We start from the raw sequence: 25,277 nt of genomic DNA on the forward strand, positions 1-25,277 counted from the left end.
CTTTCCTCACGAGTCACGCATCGAACGACTCACTTTCCTCAGCGAACGATTCACTTTCCTCACGAGTCACGCATCGAACGACTCACTTTCCCCAGCGAACGATTCACTTTCCTCATCGAACTATTCACTTTCCTCACGAGTCACGCAGCGAACGACTCACTTTCCTCACGCAGCGAAGTTGAGCGAACGATTCACTTTCCTCACAAAGCAATCAACTCACTTTCCTAAGCGAACGACTCACTTTCCTCACGCAGCTGGAGACCCACTTTGCACAGCCGGAGAGTCACTTTCCTCTCACAGCGGACCACTGACTCTCTCTTCATGTAGTGACCTTATATTGTAATTAATGTGACTTCTATATTGCATCCAAAATAATATTTAGATATATTTAAATATTCAAAAAGGTGTCAATTTTTTTTACTTTCATCAAAATATTTCAATATTTTACTGCAGTCACTGGGCTATATGTATTGAGACATTTAAAAAAAAAAAGAAGAAAAAAAATTACAATTGCATAAATAAGTTGGCTATAATATGCTGCACCACAGGCATATCGTGCTGTGTGAACGCGTTCATGTGATTGGCTTATAAGTAAACAATCCCCCACGTGGAGTGCGTTCTTGTGATTGGCTAAAAGAAGGGAGATATCTGATTGGTTGCTGATAATCCCCTGTTTAAAAAAAAAGCATTTGTGTGTCTAGCCGGAGCGGCAACCAGGGGGCAAGGAACTCGACCGGAAGTTGAAGTCGGGTGGGGCCTGCCATCTTTTAGCAGAACTTCACTTGCGTTAGCATTCCCATTGACTCCCATTCATTTTGGCGTCACTTTGACAGCGAATAACTTTACATCTGAGGCGTTTAAAGACTCCGTTTGTCCATTATTTATTTCTAAAGATACACGACAATGTATAAAGGGCTCCATTACCTTCTATGTTACATTATGGCCCCGTATAAACAGTTTTTGTAAAAAATAGGCTAACGATTGCATCATAACCACTCGTCTCTCTGTCGCATTACCGTACAGACAGGAGGAGAAGCTCGCAGGCAATTAACTTAATATAGTGTACTGGCGTTACATTTTAAAATACTATAGAAAATAATTAATCAGAATACTTACTCTTGCTCACTCACGACAAAGAACTCCCCGCTCTAGCTCGCCGTCTCTGCAAGATTAACGATGGCAGTTTGCACGCACAGCCACTTAGAAGATTTACATCTGTCAGACAGGTTGCTGACGTCGTCAAGCTTCGTTTGAGTCTGCGCGTCAGAAACGGAAGTGCTAAAAAACACTAAAAATGGGCTTCACTTGTCTCAATTGAGTTCCAATGGGGTTGCTGTATCCATTTCTTCTACTGTCTATGGCGGCAACCTCCCGCTCTCTCTCGTGAGGCCAATAAGGAAGTGACTAAAACTGCAATTCATCGACAGGCCGCTTGAGGCTGGCTGCAAAAGGGAGTCAGTCCCATAGACTCCACATGTTAAAATGGCCAACTTTACAGCAGAAAAAAACATGTTTACAGCCTGGTTCAAAAAATGATTATGGTCTATATTGCTAATTTTGCCCTTCATGACAACTGTTAGGGGGTTGCATTTTTTTAAAACTCATCCGTCTAAATTATATTAAGCCTTAAAGTTCTGCATAATTAAGGGCGTGGCCACTTGAGTGACAGGTGGATTGCCGCTGCTGACAATGCCGTCACACTAGGTGGGCGTGGCTTCAGCAATCAGCTCCTGCCTTTTTGCCCATTTTCGATTATGCGGGAGAGTCGCACGGTGACGCGCTGCCAAGATGGGCGACGATCCGCTCTACACACTTTAGGCTTCAAAACCGCTAATGAGGAGTCTATGGGTGACGTCACGGACACTACGTCCATATTTTTTTACAGTCTATGGTCGAGCCAAGTCAGAGGAGTCTCAAAATTCACACACAAATGCAGTGAAGTTCACAGACCGCAAGCAGTTCGTAAATCAAGATATATGTGTGTGTTCAACAGAAATACATTTCTGAATCTTGTCCTGTGCATTTGTGAATCTTGAGTGCATTTGTAAATGTTGTTTGCATTTCTGAATTGTGTTTGTATTTCTGAATTTTGTGTGCATTTCTGAATTATGTATGCATTTGTGAATCTTCTGTGCTTTTTAAATTTTGTGTGTGCATTTGTAAATTTTGTGCGCATTTGTGTATCCTGTTTGTGTATTTATGAATCATGTGTGTGCATGTATGAATCCTGTGTGTGCATATGTGAATGTAGTGTGTGCATTTATCTTTATTGAGACTCTTTTGGCTCCATAGTATGATCAGGAAAGGCCTTGTAACTAAACAAAAAGAAAACAAATGAATAAACATCCAACCAATTGAATAGGCTAATACACACAAACACACACACACACACACACACACACACACACACACACACACACACATATAGAAAGAGAGAGAGAGAGATTTGTTTTTGTGAAAAGTGGGGACATCCTATAGGCGCAATGGTTTTTATACTGTAAACTGTATATTCCATCGCCCTTCACCAACCCTACACCTAACCCTAACCCTCGCAGGAAACTTTGTGCATTTTTACTTTCTCAAAAAAAAAAAAAAAAAAAAAAAAAAAAAACTCATTCTGTATGATTTATAAGCGTTTTGAAAAATGGGGACATGGGTTATGTCCTCATAAGTCACCCTCTCCTTGTAATACCGGTGTCATACCCAAGTCACACACACACACACACACACAGAAGAAAACTGAACTTCCAGTACCTGCAGCCGCTACCTGTAACATCACTCTCTCTTCAGCTGTCAGATCATCTTTCCTTGCAGGGGTCAGAAAATGCTTCCTCAGAATAAATACATTATAATAAAGAACACAAAGTAAAAAAAAAGAAGAAAAAAAAGAAAAAAGAAAGCATTCTTGGTTCATACCACTTTGGAAATTAAAAGAGGGGTAGCGTGGAAATCGGAGTGACACGACGTGAAATAGACGTAAAGAATATTTTAGGATATAAACGTCTATTTCATTTTTAAAAACTGTATTGTAAAAACATGTTATTACTTTTTCATTCAAGAAATAATTAATGTCGCGAGAACTGTCCCCCTCTCACGAGTAGATCAGTCCAGCTGTACTTAACTTGCCTGCTCGAAGCCGTCGCGTGAGATACTGCGCGAAGCGGTGCTCGAGCTCATCACAGACAGAGTCACAGACAGGTAAATACAATCACAGGATGCGCAATGTACTGTTCGTGGCTGATTCTCTCGTGCTTCTTCTGAGCCTTTACTAATTTTGAAGCATAACCTGCTGGTCTCGAAAACTGCATGATTGATTTTAGAAGACAAATAAGCACATGTGCAAAAATGTTACATTTGTAAGCAGACGGAGGCATTTAACTAGTGATTAAGTCTTGCTTATTTATGAAACAGTGTTGTAAGTAATTTTAAGTACTTGTCTAAACAGGTCGATAGCTTGTGCCTTACACGAGCTCCCAAAAAAGAATTTAATACTTATCAAATCAAATAAAAGATATGCACCATATGTGTGTGTGCATATATATATATATATATATATATATATATATATATATATATATATATATATATATATATATATATATATATATATATATATATATATATATATATATGTGTGTGTGTGTGTGTGTGTGTGTGTGTGTGTGTGTGTGTATGTGTGTGTGTCTTTTAATCATAAAACATGAATGCACTTGAATTATATGCGTTAAGTATAGTGCAATATAGCGTATTTTTTATAGTAAAATATTATAGTGTATATATAATATTTATGTCTTGTCGTAGCTTCCGTCCTGTGTTGCGTCCCAGCAACTCGTTCTGACTTTGAAAGCAGGTTGCATTCTCTTTCAGGAATGCCATAGTCTGAGTGTTATTCTTGGCACTGACTGAAGCACTTATAAATTTGGACCTGCGACACTAGCACACAAAGACATAAGTGGATGTCATGGAACATAAACCTTCAGATATATGGCTGCACACACAAGTCTGAAGGAAAATGATCTTGTGGTTGCCAAGTGCAGTGTGATGTTTGTCCTTGTTTAATTGGTTTTATGACAAGGAGAAAAGTGTTGAAATCAAAGAGAGCTGTGTAGGATCGGCAGTGTTAACTGGAGAGTGATTGGGAGTGATTCTGATGGTTTGTAAGCCGCACTCACTCCTCGGGGACGGTTGTAATCGAATTAAAACCCGACTCTGACTTTTGACTCTCTGGAGTTTCTCACTGTGTTTCTTGTTTTCCAGCGACACTGGTACTAAGCGGTACTGTGGGGTGTTGTGCTCTGGACATCCTCCACTTGAGCTGATCTAAGAGCAGTTTACTGCATTGTCTGTTGTAATGGATTAGGGTTCGGTGACAATCAGCTAAATCATCCCCCTGTAGACTCATCCCTGGTGAACGTGGTTGTTGATATCATTTATAAATCACACTGGACTTGCACATGAGTACATATTGTTCAGAGCTGCGGGAAAAGGACTCAATGTTAGAAAAACACTGAGCCATGATGTACAATGCTGTATAAAAACATTTGTTCTGATTTCAATGAAATATCACTGTGAGTCACAAGTTCATGCAGCTTTGAGGACACATCAAGGCTATTCTTTGTGTGTTCTGAAATATAAAATATGCTCTGTTTAAAAGGAGGACCTTTTATATCTACAATACCTGTTATTGTAGAGTAGCATTACACAGCATGGGTGAGAATACTCACCTCATCTGAATGCTTATTTAGAAAAATATACCTTTTATATATAACTTTATTTAGAAATTAATATATGTCCCAATAATCTATCTGACCTGAGAAATACTCCTTGTAGTTTTTTTTTCTTCGTTCCTTTTTTTGTATTACTTTAAATTATTTTTAAATTAGATTTATTTAATATTTAAATCAGTCTAATTATTATATTGTATTGTATTGTATTGTATTGTATTATTAGAACATAAAGGAATAAAGGACATCAAGGAACTTTTTTGTTGTTATAGAGAACTCATTACAACTGCCTTTATTTACCCCATATTTTTTGTATATTCTTATCACAAGGCTAGACATCTTAACCCTCACTCAGTCAATAAGTTGTTGAGGCAGCTGATGGAAAATTATAATTTTGTTTGTGTATGTGTTTGCACGTGTGTATACTTTGTAAGTCTGCTTGTATTCACACACACACACACACACACACACAGGAGGCTGTAAGCTGTGATCAGACATTTCCTTGCTGTAATGCTACACGTGTCCCAGGCCTGAGTGACTGAAGTTTACACTGTCTGGGATGAGCCCCTCTATATTTAGCACAGGGCAGCGAAAAGCACTGTCTTTCTGCTGGAGCACTCACTGCATGGAGAGGACCTCTCAGCTGATGAGCTTTTAGATTGCAAGCTTTTTTTTTTTCTCCGTAGTACAGTGCGCTATTATAAACGAGGTGTGTGAGAGGAGGGTGTAGTGTAAAACACAGATTACTGGGTCAGGAGTTATTTCATTGTTTTGTCTTGTGGGGCTTTTTTAATAATGGCTCTGTCATAGCACACAAAATGTGTCATCTATGTTTTTGTTGCTGATTTGTATATATTTTATGTCTGTTTCTTTGCATGTGAAGGACTTTTATGAATACCAGTAAGCCACAGAAGCCAGTGCTTACAGGCCAGCGGTTTAAGACCAGAAAAAGGGGTGAGTCACTTTTTATCTCAGTATTACACATTACCTCATAAAAAAATAATTGTGGGCTTTACAAATGATCTTCTTTAAATTACGTAGACCTTCTTTAACAGTATAATTTAACTTAATTGTTAATACTCCGGGTAAAATGTGATTGGCATGATTGATTACTACGGAAAAAAAAAAAAAGGAAAAAAAAACTTGCATACATACACACACACACACACACACAACACACACACACCTTAGATGTGCACACATGTTGCAGACACTCTCTCAACAATGCAGTGGCCAGGGTCTCAATTCATGTTCCATTAATAGCTTGTTTGTGTGCTACTATGTACTTCATGTCCTACACAATACTGGTACCAGTGCAGACCCTCTGCTGTTCTGACCTTGATCTTGGTTCTTCAGTCTCCGATACACAGAAGTTAACAAATAGCCTACTGCAATAGCTGCAGCATTAGCTCCAGAAACAGAAAGTTTAGGGGCTCGTTATTTTTTCCAATAAAAGCTGTAAATTGGTTCACATTTACTCTCAGACATTTAAACATACAATACACAACTGTTCAAAACGTTCTGGTCAGAAATTTGTTTAATGATCACCAACTCTGTGAAATTATTATTATTATTTTTAGTAAAATCTTCAGCAGCATTCAGTGTCACGTGATGCTTCAGAAATCATTAACTGCTCAATAAATATTTCTTATTATCAATGTTGAAAACGTTGTGTTGCTTAATATTTTTTGTAAAAAAAAAAGTAGTATTTTTTTCTTAAAATAACTGAAAACTTAAAAGAACAGGATTTATTTGAAAAATAAATGTTTTGTAATATTATCTTTTCTTTAATAGTATCACATTACTTCTATAGTCCACTTTAGATGTAGATACGTCTTGCAGCTACAGTACGTCAACTAGCAGTCATCAGAGTATTAGTAGACGTCTGATTAATATCTGCTAAAACTTTATTTTGATGGTCCCCAACAGACATTCTACTGACTAGAAGTAACTTTGCAGGAACACATCAACTTATTCTACTAACCCTAACCCTAACCTAACAGTCTACTAATACTCTGATGAGAGTTTGTTGACATGTAGTTGCAAGTTACTAATTGTTATTGAAATATTACTACTATAAAAATAACAATTTAAATTAAGTGTTACCATTTTTCCTGTCACTTTTGGTAAGGGTTGTTATGATACAGTTGAAAGGTCAACAACTGTGACAAATGTGGAAGTGTTTTCAACAGGGCATTAGAGTTATGCTTCACTGGCTTGTGTGGTAGGTGTAACTGGCTCTTCAAATGTGAGATCTCACAGGAAGACGCTCAACATGCTCTTTAGTGTTTGCTAGAATCAGAATTCCTAGCCAGCAGCGAGGCAAGATAACTAATTTACATAATGGTAGGTACAGTATAAGTGCGGCTTGCATATTTCTGTTTGCGTAATCAAGTGTTCTACACAGATGGATACAAATGAAGGATCAACTCTAAATCATTTAAAGCATTATATTCAACATCATAAGTGGCTAATGTGAATCCTGTATCTCTGCTGGGGTAACCTTCACTGAGAGTCTTGTTTATTTTTTTGCTCTCAGATGAAAAGGAGAAGTTTGAGCCTACGGTTTTCCGAGACACTATTGTTCAAGGCCTCAACGAAGCAGGTGGTGATCTTGATGCTGTAGCCAAGTTTCTGGATGTCACTGGGTCGAGACTAGACTACCGCCGCTATGCCGACACCCTGTTTGACGTCCTCATGGCCGGGAGCATGCTTGGTAAGAAGCTTGCAGTACCTCCAGGCCATCAATTTACAAATCCCATTGATGGTTAAAGATAAGGACAGGAGGGAATAAACATCAAAATTTTACCCTATCTTAGTTGTCTCCTAGGAGCTGTCACAGCCAGTTGGAAATCTTCGGATCTTTTGCACATAAGCAGGCTGAGAGAGTGAGTAGGCGGCTTCACTGTGGGCCAGAAGCAGAGTGTTAAATTTGCTTGGAGCCGATATGGGAAGCCAGTGCAGAGAATGGCATATTATAAGGATTTTTGGAGTTGAATATGCATTTTGTGGGTTTAGAAAGATATGAATTTAAAGAATTGTAAAGCACATATGCTGGCAAATCAGACGGCACATAATTAGATTATATCAGTTTAACTTTAATTTAGTATTGAGCCTTGTTACCCACATAGTGTTACATTAATATAGAATGTAAAATTATATATAAATTTGATCATCCCCTTGGAAAGGACTCTTGCTGTTCAAAAAAGTATATGTTAAAAATATCTGTATATACCTCTGGATAAATCCAGTACATTGCATTAAATGGAAACATTTATGTAAAAAATTTAAATCCCTTTCAGAATGTTTCAAATAACTGCTGTTCACTAAAAAATATTAAGCAGCACATCTGTTTTCAACATTGATCATAATAATAATAATGTTTCTTGAGCAGCAAATCAGAATATTAGAATGATTTCTGAAGGATGAATACTAGAATAATGATGCTGAAAAATATTTTAAAATATATTCAAATAGAAAACATTTTGTGATAATTGTAAAACTATTTCAATTTGACTGTAAGCATAATAAACTTGCAATATTATTTTCAAATAATAATAACAAAATATAATTATAAATATATTGTTTTATTTTTTCTTTTAGAAATATGGCAAATTAAGCAAGTAAAATATGTTAAAATATTTGAAAATATTATTGCATAGTATTTTGGTGAAAATATGGCATCATATAAAAGACTAACAAAACTTCTGACAACCTGGAAAAAGAAAAACGTTGTACTTTGATTTCATTTAAATATTTTGAATATAGTCATTTTATATTGAATATAGTCAATTTAATGCATTCTGCTGTATGAGGTTGGTACAGCCCGGTAGGGGCGAGAACACGTCGGCAAATTTCGGCTGTAATTTCGTTAGATCAGTAAGTTGAGACAGCGAGAGGTGATCTCCTCCTGGGGCCAGGGCAAGGGATTGTGGTTTGACATTTGCCTCTGGCCCGGGATCATCCTCTCCGCCAATCACCGTTGCCAACATCACTGATTCCGCCTCATTCCATTTTTTGAAGAGGTTGAGGTGGTAGATCTGACGTGCCCCGTTCCTATCGGACCGTATTACCTCATAATCGAGATCTCCGACTTGTCGTGCGACCTCAAATGGTCCCTGCCACTTAGCCAATAACTTAGAGCTCGACGTGGGGAGTAATACAATTACTTTCTCTCCCAGTGCAAGTTTGCACAATCAAGTTCCCCTGTTATACAGCTGGCTTTGGTGGTCCTCGGCTTGTAACAAATTCTCCATTGATAGCCGCCCCAAAGTGTGGAGTTTTGTTCTCAAGTCCAGCACATACTGAATTTTGTTTTTGCCCTGAGATGGCCCCTCCTCCCAAGTTTCTCTCAGTACATCCAGCGCCCCTCGAGGCTGGCGGCTGTAGAGAAGCTCAAAGGGGGAAAACCCAGTGGAGGCTTGTGGGACCTCTCGCACAGTGAATAACAAGGGCTCTAGCCAGTTATTCCAATTCTTGCCATCTTCTTGAACGAATTTCCGGATCATGGATTTAGCATGCGATTAAATCGTTTGACCAGGCCATCAGTCTGTGGGTGATAGACGCTAGTTCGAATCGATTTAATGCTCAATAATCCATACAGTTCGCGTATCGTACGTGACATAAATGCCGTGCCCTGATCTCTTTCGGAACCCCCACCCGGGAGATTAGACGAAACAGGGCTATGGCTAATGACTAATGCAAAGCAATGTCCCCGTGCAGATCGCTCTAATGCGATCTGCACCACCTCCGCTGAATGATGGCCCTCTTCAGGTCGTCGAAGACCAGGAGGTTTGCCACCGATAGCTGTTGTTTGGCCACCTGAGACTCGCCCGAGAGCAGGGGGATCAGTCGTACTTGACATTGGTCGCAGGGGCCAGCCCCACGCTTCCACTGACTTTTTCTCTAGGAACACTTCTGGGTCGTCCTGCGGTCCCATTTTGTGGAGGGGTAGGTGAATGGGAACCGCGGGCGGTCCCGTAGCCTCGGCACAAACCTCCCGGTCGATCCAGCTCTGGAACCCCTCACGGTCCTCCTGCTGGGCTTGTAGGATGGTGTGGAACCGCCGCTCCTGATCAGTTCTCAAGTCCAGCAGGGCCTGATGTTGCTCTTGGTGCAGGGCCGCGAGGGATGAATTGACATCCGCAAATGGCGTATCTTCCCTTCCCGGGTTTTGGCACCAGTGTAGTACGTTCATAGGAGGAAAGGAAGAGGACAAGGGGTCAGATGGACTGCTGACAAGTTTTTAATAATAAAACAAAAAGTAATCTTTACTAACACCAACGGTGACTTTTATCATGACACTAGCGTGCACACTATCGCCAAATGCTTCCGGGTACCTCCTTCCGGTTCCAGTCAGCAGTCTGTCTCTATCTCGACTGCTTCTGTCTCTCCTGGTGTTTTATACTCTCTCCACGCCAATTACTGAAACAAGAAACAGGTGTTGATCGTTTTCGCCCAAACCACTCACTTACCGTTCATCTCCTGATTCTCTCTCCCGCTGCCGACTTCGCTAAACCACGCCTCCCCCGCCACATTCCGATTATCACAATTTACATTTAATGATGTTTAAATCATTGAGCGGGTATATAAGAAGCAACACAAGCAACTCGCATTCAAGTCTTCGCTGAGGAGCCGAGCCAGTGACCCGGCCGTTCAGCGGAACAGCGATGTGGCAAGGGGGCGTAACGTCCCTGTTCCCTCCTTCAGGGAACGAGGGTTACATACGTAACCAAGACATTCCCTTTCCGTCGGTCACGTTCGACGTTACGAATGGGGTCCCTTACAAAACGCCACATGGCTGACTTCCAGCGACCCGTGAGAGTGATAGCACCCTTTCGTGAGGCCAGCACGAGTGGGGGCCTATAGCTCACACAGAATAAACTGGGTGGCATATTCCAGCTGGACATATGCTAGCAGGCTGCCTGCCCATGGGAGGACTTACAGAAGGCAGGCATCTACCAAGGTGGTGATACATAAGAACTCTGAGGTACCTAGCCCGCAGGGTGGAAGTTTCAATGACAGAGCTGGCAAGGGGCTTGCCAAGGGAAAGACACATGCTGCGGAGAGACTTACTGTGGACATACACACGTGGGATTACCCAGAAAGGGGAATCACGACACATGGAGGCACCTAGTCCCACACATGGCTGACCAAAGGGCATGTACGCAAGTGCTGGACATCAACAGTGCTGGAGGAACCCAGGGTTCTGACTGAGGAACTCACATGAGGGAAATAGCACACACATTCAGTCCGCGGAGTGGAATGGCACAGCAAGCGTATTGACACCGAGCAGGTCCTTACTGGCCCGAAGGGGCGAGTACCCGGGAGGACATGGGCTCTACACGGTTCGTAAACTGAAAATGCCTGCAGGTCCCTGACCCTCTTCACCGAAGCCAAAGCCGTCAGGAGTGCAGTTTTCAAAGATAAAAACTTTAGCTCTACTGAGAGCAAGGGTTCGAAGGGAGCTCTCTGCAGTGCTGATAGAACCACTGCGAGGTCCCAAGAGGGGACTTGCTGAGGGCGAGGCGGATTGAGCCTCCATGCTCCTCTCAGGAACCTGATGATCAGATCGTGCCTCCCAAGAGACTTCAACAGGGTCATGGTGAGCCGAGATGGCAGCCACATAGACCTTGAGGGTGGAAGGAGACAGCCATCATTCCAACCCCTCCTGAAGAAAGGAAAGCACTGACCCAATCGGGCATTTCCAGGGGTCCTCACGCCGTGAAGAACACCAAGTGACGAAGAGGTTCCACTTCAAAGCATACGCATGTCTGGTGGACATGGCTCTAGCTGAAGTGATGGTAGCTACCACCTGTGGTGGCAAGATACCTAAACCTTCCGTGACCCGTCCAGAACCCACACATGTAGGTTCCACAGATCGGGACGTGGGTGCCAGAGGGTGCCCCGTCTCTGAGAAAGAAGGTCCTTCCTCAGAGGAATTGGCCAGGGAGGGGCTGTCGCAAGGAGTACATTTTCAGGGAACCAGGTCCAGCCGGGCCAAAAAGGCGCAACCACAGGACCTGCTCCTCGTCCTCCCTGATCTTGCACAACGTCTGTGCAAGAAGGCTCACTGGGGGAAACGCATACTTGCGCAGGCCCAGCGGCCAGCTGTGTGCCAGGACGTCCGTGCCGAGGGTGCCCTTGGTCAGGGAGTAAAACAACTGGCAGTGGGAATTTTCAAACAGGTCTACCTGAGCATCTCCGAAGTGTTCCCAAATCAGCTGAACCGACTGGGGGTGGAGTCTCCATTCCCCGGGGTGAGACTGCTGCCGTGAGAGCTCGTCGGCTGCACAATTGAGCCTGCCCGGAATGTGAATGGCACGAAGTGACCTCAGATGCTTGTGACTCCACAGGAGGAGATGGCGAGCGAGTTGCGACATGCGGCGGGAGCTAAGACCACCCTGACGGTTGATGTACGCTACGGTCACAGTGTTGTCCGTACGGACCAGAACGTGCTTGTCCTTCAGCAGGGCCCTGAAGCGGTGCAGAGCAAGACGTACTGCTAGAAACTCGAGGCAATTGACATGCCACTGAAGTCGGGGTCCTGTCCAGGAGCCTGACACAGCATGCCCGTTGCACATGGCACCCCAGCCCGTGGCAGAGGCATCTGTTGATACAACAACATGTCTGGACACTGGTTCTAGGGGCTCGCTGGCCCGTGGAAACGAGGGGTCCAACCACGGGGTGAAGTATCGGTTGGCAGGCCAGAGTGATGGTCACTCGGAGCATGCCCTGTTGCCATGCCCATTTCGGGACTCGGTCGCGAAGCCAGTGCTGAAGCGGTATCATATGGAGTAGCCCGAGCGGTATGACCGCCGCCGCAGATGCCATATGCCCCAGTAGCCTCTGAAACAGTTACAGTGGAACCGCTCTCTTGCCCTCGAATTGTCTCAGGCAATTCAGCAGTGACTGCGCACGCTCGTTCGTAAGCTGCGTAAACATGGCGACCGAGTCTATTTCCATACCGAGAAAGAGATCCTCTGCACAGGGGAGAGATTGCTCTTTTCCCAGTTGACCTGAAGATCCAGTCGGGCGAGATGTCTGAGCACCAGATCCCTGTGCTCGCACAACCGCTCTCGAGAGTGAGCTAGGATCAGCCAGTCGTCGAGGTAGTTGAGGATACGGACACCTTGTTCCCTGAGAGGAGCCAGGGCTCCCTCCACGACCTTCGTAAAGACGCGGGGAGACAGGGCCAACCCGAATGGGAGAACCTTGTACTGATATGCCTGCCCCCTCGAAAGCAAACCGAAGAAACTGTCCGTGTCGAGGAAGAAGGGAGACATGAAAGTACGCGTCCTTCAGGTCGATCGCTGCAAACGAATCCATCGGACGAATGCATTCGAAAATGCGCTTGGGCATTAGCATCTTGAACGGGAGTCTGTGCAGAGCTCGGTTCAAGGCACGCAGGTCCAGGATTGGCCGTAACCCACCTGTCTTCTTGGGTACTATGAAGTAAGGGCTGTAAAAGCCGGACTTCATGTCGGCTGGAGGGACCGGCTCTATCGCGCCCTTTGCCAGCAGGGTCGCGACCTCCGCGCGCATGACAGGGGCATCTTTACCCATTATCGTCGCGTGGACACCCTGAAACCTGGGGGGACGCCGGGCGAACTGAATCGCGTAGCCGAGCCTGAGCGTCCGGATGAGCCAGCGAGAAGGCCTGGGGAGCTCTAGCCAGGCTCCCAGGAACCAAACCAGTGGGGTCAAGGGGACTACAGGCGTACCCACAGTGGGGCAGCGTGGTGGAGTAGACAGCCCCGGCATGGGAGGCATAGCGTCCCTTAGCGGGGGCGGAGTGCGGGCACTCGTCTGACTCCAAGTGGCAAAGAGAGCATGAGAAGCCGAAGCGTTCTTGAGCCGTCTTTGCATGGAAACTGGCAAGGGGAGAGGGGAACGAGAGCGGCGAGGAAGCACGTCGCCAGCTGTCGTTCGTGGCCTCTTGGGACCCAGAGGTAGAGGAAACAGCTCTTTTAGTGAAGGTTTGGGTACCACCGGCCGCAGGGCCAGTGGCGGAACAAAAAGAAAACAAGAACAAAGCATTCACCCCCGGCCCTCCTCCGGGGGAAGGAATGGTCCTTGGCCTGGCGTTTAGCAGGTTTAGGGACAGAGACGGGTTGTGCCGCCCTTCTGCGGCCATCTCCTTGCTGCGGCTGAGGTGAAGGCTGCTGCTGTGGCCAGTGTTGTAGTCGAGTCACCAACTGTCGAGTCCGAGTCGAGTCTCAGTGTTCGAGTCCGAGTCCAAGTCCAAGTCACCAAAGAAGAGTCAGAGTCGAGTTCAAGTCGAGTCTCGAGTCCCGTATTGGAAAATTTTGTTAATTTTTTTGGGAAACAATAGCAACCAACTGAGTTGGTAGGCATTGAAGTACATTATATGAAGAAAACATCCTGAAATGTTTTCCTCAAAAACATAATTTAAGAAAAAACGACATAGATATCCTGGATGGTATTGGGAGGAGTAGCCTAAATGATTAGGACATTTTCATTTTTGTGTGATCTAATCCTTTAACACTGTATTATAGAAATACACTCGGTGTAAAAAGAAACGTGCATTTTACAGGACACTGTATTTTAAAGATACTTAAAACATAAAAATCAATACCATACGCCGAGAGGGAGAGAGAGAGGAGAGAGAGAGTGTGTGTGTGTGTGAGAGAGAGAGTGTGTGTGTGTGTGTGTGTGTGTGTGTGTGTGTGAGAGAGAGAGAGAGAGCGTTTGTGTGTGTGAGTGACCGATTGATTTAGCCTGAGTGCGTTTGTATGTGTTCAAGTGAATGTGTGTGTGTGACGGCACGCGACTGGTCAGAAAGAAACCTGTAACGATAAGGGCCGTTCACAAATCGCGTCTTTTGCGCACTCAAGTTCGTTATTTCCAATGTAGGCATACGGTATGCGCGCTCATAATGGAAGCGAAGCTCACGTTTTTCTCAGGCACATCCGCACCGCATCTAGTTAAAAACATCTCAACTTTTCAGAATGCCGCAATCGCACCGCGGTTCATGTGACAACAACTAATCAATCCAAGTATCCCAGAGTGCAGTCTGGATGATGGGGCGGGGCGACACGTTGGGGCGGGGCGACACGTGTCGCCCCGCCCACCTCAGCGGTTATTGGTTTATGATTAAGATGAGCTTATTGGTGTACAGATGAGTGACGATTTTACAGCTTATTGGTATAGAGAATTATGACGCTATTAGCAGGATTGGAATGCGGAAGTAGACACTAAGATGAATAAACTTTTAATATAAATTAAAAAGTGAATATACATGTTGTGTTTTTGCATTTATTGTTGCATTTCCGTAACATCCCGTATAAATACAAAGAGTTTTGGATTACGACGAACAGAATAAAAATAAATGGTCTACTCCCTCAATGGCTGTAGAGTAGACGCTACCTCGGCATTACTCGCTGGTTTGAAAATGACACGGCAATATTATGCGAAGTATGGTTATGTAGATAGTCATGGAGTACCTTGATTTATATATTCAAATAATATATACATACATATATATGTGTGTGTGTGTGTGTGTCGTGTGTGTAACAAATTGTCACCAGTCTCTGAACGTCACCAATAATATTCGGAACATTCCCTTGGCCCCTACGAAAATTTACTATGGTTCTGCTACAGTAACTATAGTAAAACTATGGTGTTTTTATAATTACAGCTCACAGTAATTAATGTGCCAACAAATATTTTTACTACAATAAATCCATGGTTACTTTTTGCAAGGAAGGAACTATACAGGTTCTAAAGAACTTGCCCAAAAACACTTGTTACTTTCTGTTATTTGTTTTCTGAACTGCACTACTGAAAACCTCATTAATCCTCACAATCCTGTCACAACTAAACTAAGAATCCATTATGAGCAATGCATAGCAAATCATGTTATCATCAAATATGAGAAACCTTAAAGAATGATAGACTGATGTAAATGACTGAAACCTGTTGTCATGAACGTGTTTTCCATAGCTTTTTTATTAAAACATTATACAGTGCAAAGTTTAACTTTAAATTACATCAATTAATAATCAAAACCAGTTATTTCCCTTCAATGAACTTAACACATGTGTTTCATGCCGCAAAAAAAAAAAAAGTCCTTGGAACAAAATCCTGTGTAAACAAAAGCCCAGAAGATCACCACGCCGGTCTCTTCCCTGTACCCTGGTGGGTTAAACTTGAAAAGGGCTCTGCACTGCAAGCGTTCCCTGATGCTGTACATCCGTCTGAACTCGTTCCGGTCAGGAGACAGGAGGACAATTCTTTCAGTTGGCCACAACTTATAGTGTAAAGACAAAATACATGAAAGATAATAATAATAATACAAAAAAAGTTTAACAGCCTTCTACTACAAAATTCAATTGGAGAATGAGCATTAAACGGGGAAATATTACTCTCTAGCCAGGCAAACTGTGCCGCTTTCCGAAAAACTTCGGAGCACAACCCTAAACCATCTGCAAACCAGAGAAAGTGTCAAATATGCAGAGTCACCCGCCGACAAAATAACTTCCCTGAGGATTTCCAGTGGAAGCTGTTGAATCAAAAACATACATAGGTTTATTTATATATGTATATAAAAGTTATTAAACATTATATAAACACTGAATACAGACAACCTTGCTTTAAACAAACTCTCATTAAAAACTCTATAGATTGTTGTCACAACTGCATACTCATTCTTTTATAATAACACTAATAAAATGTTAATATATACAGTACTGTGCAGAAGTATTAGTGTTAGTATTTTCACATTGAAAAAAAAACTGTTTTAAGCCAATTATTTATATCTTTTGCTGCTGTGTGTCAGTAGGATATATTATTTTACATTTCCACACATTCATTTTTCCATTAATTGTAATAATCCAGTGAGATATTTGTATATATATTTGTATGCACGATCCACATGAAGATCTTTTACATTGAATATAAATATTTCTATCTTATATGGTGAACAAAATCCACATTAGATCGCAAACAGAAGTTATTTAAAAAACTTGCTGCTGTCTGAAAATGAATTAAGCTGAAATGTTTTTAAATGTCCTTGATGCTGATGTTAACTGATAGTTATATATTAAATAATCCACAGTATTGACCAATATAGTACTTGGACATAATACCAATTTCACATCTGAACAACTATGTAGCTGTAATAACTAAAATACCTCTGCATGTACACACATATGTAATTATTAGTTCTTAATGAATGTAATAACCTGCTTTGCTGGACTCTGCCTGAAGACATGGTGAATGGTGAAGTTCCTCCCCTCAGTGGTTGAGCTCTAAAAGAACAAATGTCAAGAGGTAGGTATATTGCTAGATATAGTACAGAGTAATGTTTCATGTAGCAACATTCAAACAGCTACATACATTTGCGGAGTAAAGCTGTCCAGGAGAACAGAACACCACCACCTCCCGATCATGTCATCCTGAAAAATAATAATAATACACACAAAAATCATGCATGTCTGTTCAAATAACTTGACAAATGTGATGCCATACCTCTGTAAAATCGAACCTATGAACTAAAGCCATGTACAGAGTGTACGGTTACAATCCACAAAGAACAATAAAATGAGCAATTTATAACAATTATTAACAATAATTATTCAAATTGAACGTACCATGGATAAATAAATGATCGAACATCGCATTTCATATTATAAGATATTTACACAACCACTTTTACTCACCTCAAGCAATCAACGGAATAGCGTTATTACTCTGCTGCTGTAGTTGCCACCGTTCTGTTTGTTTCAACGCAAACTGCCCCTGCTGGCTCGGAGGAAAATGTCAAAGGCGGGGAAAACAAATATGGGCGGGGCGACACGTGTCGCTCCGCCTCGAAGTGTCGCCCCGCCCCATCGTCCAGACTGCACTCTGGGGTTACTCAATCAATCAGCTTCATCCTTTCCCGCAAGTGCCCGAGCGCTTTGGAGAAAAAGTAAAGTGAAAGTAAAATGAGTGATGTCAGTGAGTGTGTTGTCAAGCAAAGAGAGCGAGCGGTAGTAGTGTCTGTGAGGGAAAATAATAGATCCCGGACGGTCTTGGGCACGAAACAGGAAAAGTGTAACACCTTATATATATTTTTTTTATACATTTTTTAGTCAAAAACAATGTGATGAATGCTCAAGTACGATTTTATATATCCTCGAGTCCGAGTCCGAGTACGAGTCATCAGTCCGCGAGTCCAAGTCGAGTCACGAGTCCAGAGAATGGTTACTCAAGTCGGACTCGAGTCCGAGTCCAGGACTCGAGTACTCCATCACTGGCTGTGGCCGAGCGGGAGTGGAGGAGGCCGCAGGGGGGTGCCCTCAGCGACGAGCAGGTTGAGGTTGCGCCGCAGGGGGGTGGAAGCAGCAGTGGGCCACCGGGGCAGGATGTGTCTGATGTCCTCAGACTGCTTCTGGGCGGCAGAGAACTGCTGGGCAAAGCTCTCTACCGCGTCGCCGAAGAGGCCATCCTGGGAGACCGGGGAGTTGAGGAGCTGAGCCCGATCAGACTCCCTCATGTCTGTCAGGTTCAGCCATAGGTGGCGCTCCTGGACCACCAAAGTGGACATCACCTGACCCAAGGAGCACGCAGTGACCTTCGTCGCCCGGAGAGCGAGGTCGGTAGCAGTGCGTGCTTCCTGCAAAACCCCTGGGTCAGCACCGCCCTCGTGCAGCTGCCGGAGCAGCTTGGCCTGATAGACCTGAAGTGAGGCCATGGCATGCAGGGCAGAAGCGGCCTGGCCCGCAGCTCTGTAAGCCTTGGCCACAAGCGTGGATGAGAACTTACAGGCCTTGGAGGGCAGCTTGGGACCACCATGCCAAGCGGAGGCGCTCTGTGGACACAGTTGCATCGCAACAGAACGCTCCACCAGGGGAATCCCAGCATACACCTTGGCCGCCCTGCCATTGAGGGCAGTGAAGGCGGAGGAAGAACCAGAACGGTTTCGGGCAGTTAAAGGTGCCTTCCATGAACTAGTTACTTCCTGGTGCACTTACGGGAAGAAAGGAACCAGAGGGGGGTGCTGGCGATCCCGAAGGGGGCAACGCAGCCAAACCCTCATCTCCCGAGGACTCAAGCCCGCCTTGTGATGCGGCGATCGACATACGGTCCTCTTCACGAGCCCCGAATGAGATGTCAGGAGCCTGAGAGGGTCCAGCAAACTCATCTGGGAACTCAACCGGCTGCGGCGTATTTGAGGGGGGTGTGGCCCGAGGAGGTTCGCTCGTCGGGGAAGCCCACACAGTAACCCTCAGATCACCCTGGCCACCAGCCGAAGTAGCCCTCTTACGAGAAGAAGAGCTAGAACGGGGTGTGGCAGAGGGGACTCTATACCTTTTAAGGTAATCGAGTCTCGATCTCAACGCCGAGATGGTCGTGTCCCCACAATGAGAACATGAGCCATCCACGAACGCAGTCTCAGCGTGCTGGAAGCCCAGACACGTGACACAGCGATCGTGACCATCACGAGGAGCAATATATCGACCGCACCCAGAAACACACGGGCGAAATTACATCTTTAAAAAGACGTAAATTGGCCCGTATCTCTTTTGTGAGACAAATTGTCTCTTTTAGGGGTGTTGAAGCGCTCAGGGGAACGCGGGAGCTGTCACAAGAAACCCAGACGAACCGCTGAATCGCGCCGTCACACCAACACCAGCTTTTGCTTGTAACACTCTGGTGATTGCAGCAAGCGATGTGCTCGGCTCCGAAGTGAAAGCTTGAATGCGAGTTGCTCGCATTGCTCCTTATATACCCGCTCTGCGGGGCGGAGTTCACAATGCAAATTCCGGAGACCAAAGTACTTTGTGTACCATTGGCTCGTTTTGTACCACTCGAAGGTGATTGGGCTCTCGGGATGAGATCCCATTCGTAACGTCGAACGTGACCGACTGAAAGGGAACAAGGTGTTTGCAAGTTTCTCTGGAGAATATTTTATGAATGAACACAGAACTGGAAATAATATGAGGAGGGAGTTAAAACTATATTTCAGAACACAAAGGTTTGTGAATGCTAAAGAGTTAGAATTTTTCTTCAACTCTTATATTTTTTCCATCATGTCTTCTAAGGTGCTCTGTACAAAATCCAGTTTAGTGATTTTTGTTTTTTTGTTTTTTTTTTTATGGTAAGATGGGAAGCATTACATTGACCGATCAGTGGCTCAACACTGTAATCCAGAACAAATCTCTCAAGGGGATCTGAAGTTAACTATGTATGGCATTAACCCGGACACCTGCGGATTACTCCGTGAAACCATGACCTATTTTGGGGTGGAATCAATGCTGTGGTTCAATTTCATTCCCTATTTGTTTAAATGGTTTTTAAATGTATCTACTCTGTAGTACAAAGGTTAATGCTCTTTGAACTTGACCTGCACTACATAACTTCTCTTTATACATAAAGCTGTACAGCATAATACTGTACATAATGCATTATACATAAATAAAACTAAACATTGCAAACATAGCATATGATGTATATGGAATGATGTATTCTGGTATAATTGTTGTGTTGTTGTATAGCTGATTGCTGTGCTGCTGTCTCTATCATAGCTGTGCAGTAGGCGGTGACATTTTCATGAGAAGAGGTTAACAATGACAGCACTGTGCTCTCAAAGGATTTACAGCATTAACCTGTAACCTCACTTTCCCTCTCCCAGCTCCCGGGGGAACACGTATTGATGATGGGGACAAGACCAAGGTGACGGAGCACTGTATGTTCAAGACAGAGGAAAACCACACTGCTGTCCGCAGCTATGCTCAGGTGAACAATGAGATGCTTCTGTATATGAAAAATGAGCAGCTGATACCAAAGTGGGGGAAGGCAGGGGAATCCTGTTTCAAAATTGCATTAGATGAACTTATTCCTAAATCCTCTGGGTGGAACCAGTATGTCAATCATACTGTGTCATTTTGAAATAATCCCTTGGATTACAGTGTCTCTCCATCACCAGAGTTTCTTGTGTCCAGGGTTTTGCTTTTGTCATACCTTGAGGAATAAAATTTGATTTGAATTTAGTTTTAAAGGACTTTGATTTATTAGGCTATAATTAGGGATCTAAATAATACATATATGTGTGTATGTCTTAGTTATTTGGTTATATCTAAAAAAAAATTCTATAGTAAAATATAATTTCACCTCTCGCGGCTGTAGACGGTAATGTGAACTCTTGGTTCTTGGTTTTAAATAAATGCGACTGATAGTCCAGTGCGACTTATATATGTTTTTTTTCCTCGTCATGACGTATTTTTGGACTGATGCGACTTATACTCAGGTGCGACTTATAGTCCGAAAAATACGGTATATACTGTAATATACAGTATATATTTTTGTTGTTGTTGTTTTTTTTAAGGTTGTTGTTGTATCATACAATATTATATGCCCCCTTTAAAAACACCTTGATGCTGTGACTCATCAGTGATTATGTCTATATACAGGTGTTCAATAAACTTATCAGAAGGTACAAATATCTGGAGAAGGCTTTTGAGGAGGAAATCAAAAAGGTAAATAATGTTGCTGATATTCCTGCTATTATCATTAACGTGTTTTACTGTGGAGGGTGTTCCACATAGGTTGATATTGATATATACTGTCTGTTCTGATCCATATGTCTTCTTCCCTCTTAGCTTCTTCTCTTCCTGAAGGCCTTCACTGAGTCTGAGCAGACCAAACTAGCCATGCTAACAGGCATCCTGTTGGCCAACGGCACACAGCCACCATCTATCCTCACCAGCCTCTTCAGTGATAACCTTGTCAAAGAAGGTTTGTGCCATAAGTCTTCTTCTTGAAGTGAACTGTAGGGAAATAAACACATAAATTAAAATTCATTTGATTATCTGCTTCGTAGGAATATCAGCTTCTTTTGCAGTGAAGATGTTTAAAGCTTGGATAGCAGAGAAGGATGCCAATGCAGTGACATCGGCCCTTAGAAAAGCCAACCTGGATAAGAAACTCCTGGTATGACTGTTGATGCTCATCTGTTGTGTTACAGTCTAGATCAGCACTTCTCAAAGTCAATCTGGAAAATGAGTATTTTAATTATTTAAAAATCGCACTATTGACACACTTCACCTACTCAATCTTAAAGCTGCAGTCGGTAACTTTTGACGCTCTAGCGGGAGCGGTAAGAGAAACAACCAATCAGAGCTGCGTTACGTAGCTTTTTTATGTGTTCAAAGTATACAAAATGTATATAATAAGCGAGTACACCATGAATCCATTTTACAAACCGTGTTTTTAGCCTGTCCTGAATCACTAGGGTACACCTATAATAAGTGTTATATTCAGACTATTTTAGATTGCTTCGGGGGCACCGTGGCGGAGTAACCCAGTACCTTTGTGATTCTTCATAGACATAAACAGAGAGAAGTAGCTCCGGCTACAATGTCCTTCCGCAAGACGCAAGCAGTTCTGTTTATTAACCGCTAGAGCGTCAAAAGTTACCGACTGCAGCTTTAAAGGTTCTTCTGCGGTTCTCCTGTAGTTAATCTAATTGTGTGGTCTGCTCTGACTTCAGGAACTCTTTCCTGCCCATAAGCAGAATGTGGAGCACTTCTCAACGTACTTCATTGAGGCAGGACTGAAAGAGCTGTCAGACTTCCTGCGCACACAGCAGTCTCTGGGCACACGCAAGGAACTTCAGAAAGAGCTGCAGGAGCGCCTGTCACAGCAGTGTCCCATCAGAGAGGTGAATCATTCACACATTAAACATTATAGAGAAGTGCTTATTAACTGCTTTTGCTTCCAGACTGAGACTGTATAATGGTCTTTATCGACTGACACAGTACCAAAATCATGTATTATACAATAAGTCCTTAAAATGTTTCATATGCTCTGATGTGAATTGTGCTTAGATTGTGGTGTATGTGAAAGAGGAGATGAAGAAGAATGATCTTCAGGAGCAGGCTGTGATTGGCTTACTGTGGAGCTGCCTCATGAATGCTGTTGAATGGAATAAGAAAGAGGAGCTGGTCACCGAACAGGCCCTCAGACACCTGAAGGCACAGTACACCTAGACTTTGTAATATCACATCGATAGCAGTAATGCTTATATTCTCTATATTATTTTAGTAATTAGATTATTTTGTCATGTCTGCTGTTCTGTCATCAGTAAATCACTTCAGTTATAGTTGAAGCTGTCTACACTGGAAGAGTTTGTTAAAACGGGTGACAGCATGCTGACAAACAGCTTGTCATTTTCAAGTGTGATATTGCGTTCGTACAACAGTTTGATGGCACAAATGTGTAATAATATATGAAAAACAACAACAGAGTGTATTTACAAACCCTCGTTTGTCCGGAACTACTTACTTTCCTCCACGGATTCAAATCTCAGCTTGACAGTTTAACAGCTGAGCAATAATGTGAGAAATCTCATGCTTCTAAACCAATCAGATTTAAGAACCAGACCATATATATATATATATATATATATATATATATATATATATATATATATATATATATATATATATATATATATATATATATATATATATATATGCAAACGAATTGAATGTCTATGAACTGTTGTAACATGTGTGTGACCCTGGACCACAAAACTTAAGTGTCAATTTTTGAAATTGAGGTTTATACAGCATCCGAAATCTGAATAAATAAGTTTTCCATTGATGTATGGTTCATTAGGATCAGACAATATTAGGCCGAGATACAACTATTTGAGAATCTGGAATCTGAGGGTGCAAAAAAATCTAAATATTGAGAAAATCACCTTTGAAGTTGTTCAAATGAATTCTTAGCAATGCATATCACTAAACAAAAATTAAGTTCTGATATATTTACGGTAGGAAATTTACAAAATATACTTATGAAACATGATCTTTACTTAATATCCTAATAATTTTTGACATAAAAGAAAAATCATAAATTTTGACCCATACAATGTTTTTTTGGTTATTGCTGAAAATATACCCCGGCGACTTAGTTTTGTGGTCTAGGGTCACACATATATCTGTGTGTGTGTGTGTACACGCAACACAAATGATGTTAATATTTATAATATCTTAATATCTTTTAAGCCTTAAAAATCCAGCAGTTAAGATTTGCCATGTATTAATAAAGAATATATAAAGCTGTGCGATAATATAATATAATATTTTTGGATGGATGATGTAACAATCAAGATTGAGATTTTAGTTTTTAATTCGCCATGTGGTGATATTGAGAATAATAAAACCTGTGAGGTTCTTTTGTTATATAAAGACATATTTCTACTACTGCATTTCTGTTGACAGTAAAATTGTTTCTTTTGAAAGGATTCAGTTTTTTCAAGTTTCTGCTGCTGAAGTGTAGTATTTGCAGCTGATTGGTCCATGGTTTATGTAGGCAGCCTCAAGCCATTGCAACATATCATGTGCTTCCAGTGTAGATCTGTGTTAGAGAGCGAGACAGTGATGCTGGAAGGATAATGATTATTGTTTCTCCTGTAGCACTATGCACCTCTCCTGGCTGTGTTCAGTACTCAGGGCCAATCAGAGCTGGTCTTACTGCTCAAGATTCAGGAGTACTGCTACGATAACATCCACTTCATGAAATCCTTCTCCAAAATAGTGGTGCTCTTCTACAAAGGTACCCATGTCCCACCTGATCAGTGTTTTAATGATATATTATATGCAATGTAAGATATGGTGTGTGTTTCTCACTCCACAGCTGATGTCCTTAGTGAGGAAGCTATTTTGAAATGGTACAAAGATGCCCACGCTGCCAAAGGAAAAAGTGTATTTCTGGAGCAAATGAAGAAATTTGTGGAGTGGCTTCACAACGCGGAGGAAGGTGAAGAATTATTTCGGATAAAAGTATCCTCTGCCAAACAAAATGTAAATCTCAAGAACATTATTTTTTAAATTTTCTCTCCCACAGAGTCTGAATCAGAGGGGGAAGATGACTAATATTTGTAGGATCCTGAAGATTTTATGGATTTTACACTGTGGCCAGCTTTTTAGTGCATATTTAGGCTTTTTGTCATTACATTTGTGTCCAGATGGACGAGTCGCATACTGCACACTGAAGCCCAATCCAGGGAAAAGCTTCTGAGCTCTATATAAAGAGTGCAGGGAGCTACATATAGACAGCCTTTAATAACAAACACTGTAACGTGGATTTTATATTAATGCCGTTCAGGTACTGAGTTGGCACACATGAGTTTCCTGCGACTGATTTTCATTTGAACAAACACATGTATATGTCGTATGGGACTGCTTTGAATTTTTTATGAATAAAAGGTGTTTTATATGTACTGTAGTTCGAGAAATTGTCTCTTTTAATTTTCTGAATCATCTCTATCTCTTCATTTTTAAGTCACTTTAGATATAGGTGTCTTCCAAATCAATAAATCGAAATGTCTTTTACAGACCTGCCTTTTTATGTTGATTATGACTCTATTAAGTCTGTTTAGTTCTGCAAATTACTCTCACTCACATATTGATTTGTGTGTTTTCAACATTAACATGAAGAAAAGAACTTTAATTTCATCATCGAGTTGGTAGATATTTAATTGACTTTATAAATAAAGTCAGAAGAAAGAAACATATATTGTAATTTTTTTTTTTTGCC

At 42.3% G+C, this 25,277-nt stretch overlaps 1 protein-coding gene across 4 annotated transcripts; it reads left to right on the plus strand.

Moving 5' to 3' along the window:
- Positions 1–3,145: 3,145 nt before the first annotated feature.
- Positions 3,146–25,065, plus strand: LOC113091461 (basic leucine zipper and W2 domain-containing protein 2-like). Of its 4 annotated transcripts, none has more exons than XM_026257011.1 (12): positions 3,146–3,198; positions 5,608–5,678; positions 7,264–7,440; positions 20,365–20,468; positions 21,143–21,208; positions 21,332–21,467; positions 21,553–21,662; positions 22,222–22,392; positions 22,559–22,705; positions 24,155–24,293; positions 24,375–24,497; positions 24,585–25,056. In XM_026257011.1, the coding sequence occupies exons 2-12, from the start codon at positions 5,615–5,617 to the stop codon at positions 24,611–24,613; spliced, it is 1,266 nt and encodes a 421-aa protein (XP_026112796.1). In that variant the 5' UTR covers positions 3,146–3,198; positions 5,608–5,614; the 3' UTR covers positions 24,614–25,056. The 4 variants fall into 4 exon arrangements, with proteins under 4 accessions (XP_026112796.1, XP_026112798.1, XP_026112799.1 ...); XM_026257012.1 differs by lacking the exon at positions 3,146–3,198 and adding an exon at positions 5,359–5,433 and having other exon boundaries at positions 24,585–25,057; XM_026257013.1 differs by lacking the exon at positions 7,264–7,440 and having other exon boundaries at positions 24,585–25,065.
- Positions 25,066–25,277: the final 212 nt, after the last annotated feature.

Source organism: Carassius auratus, unplaced genomic scaffold (assembly GCF_003368295.1).
Source record: "Carassius auratus strain Wakin unplaced genomic scaffold, ASM336829v1 scaf_tig00214186, whole genome shotgun sequence".
In the NCBI taxonomy this organism is placed as follows: Eukaryota; Metazoa; Chordata; class Actinopteri; order Cypriniformes; family Cyprinidae; genus Carassius; species Carassius auratus.

Coding starts and splice junctions, on each gene's coding strand:
- LOC113091461 (XM_026257011.1), top strand. CDS start 5,615: ATGAATACCAGTAAGCCACAGAAGCCAGTGCTTACAGGCCAGCGGTTT. Junction 22,393..22,558: donor AGCAGTGTCCCATCAGAGAG/GTGAATCATTCA, acceptor AATTGTGCTTAG/ATTGTGGTGTATGTGAAAGA. Junction 22,706..24,154: donor AGGCCCTCAGACACCTGAAG/GCACAGTACACC, acceptor TTTCTCCTGTAG/CACTATGCACCTCTCCTGGC.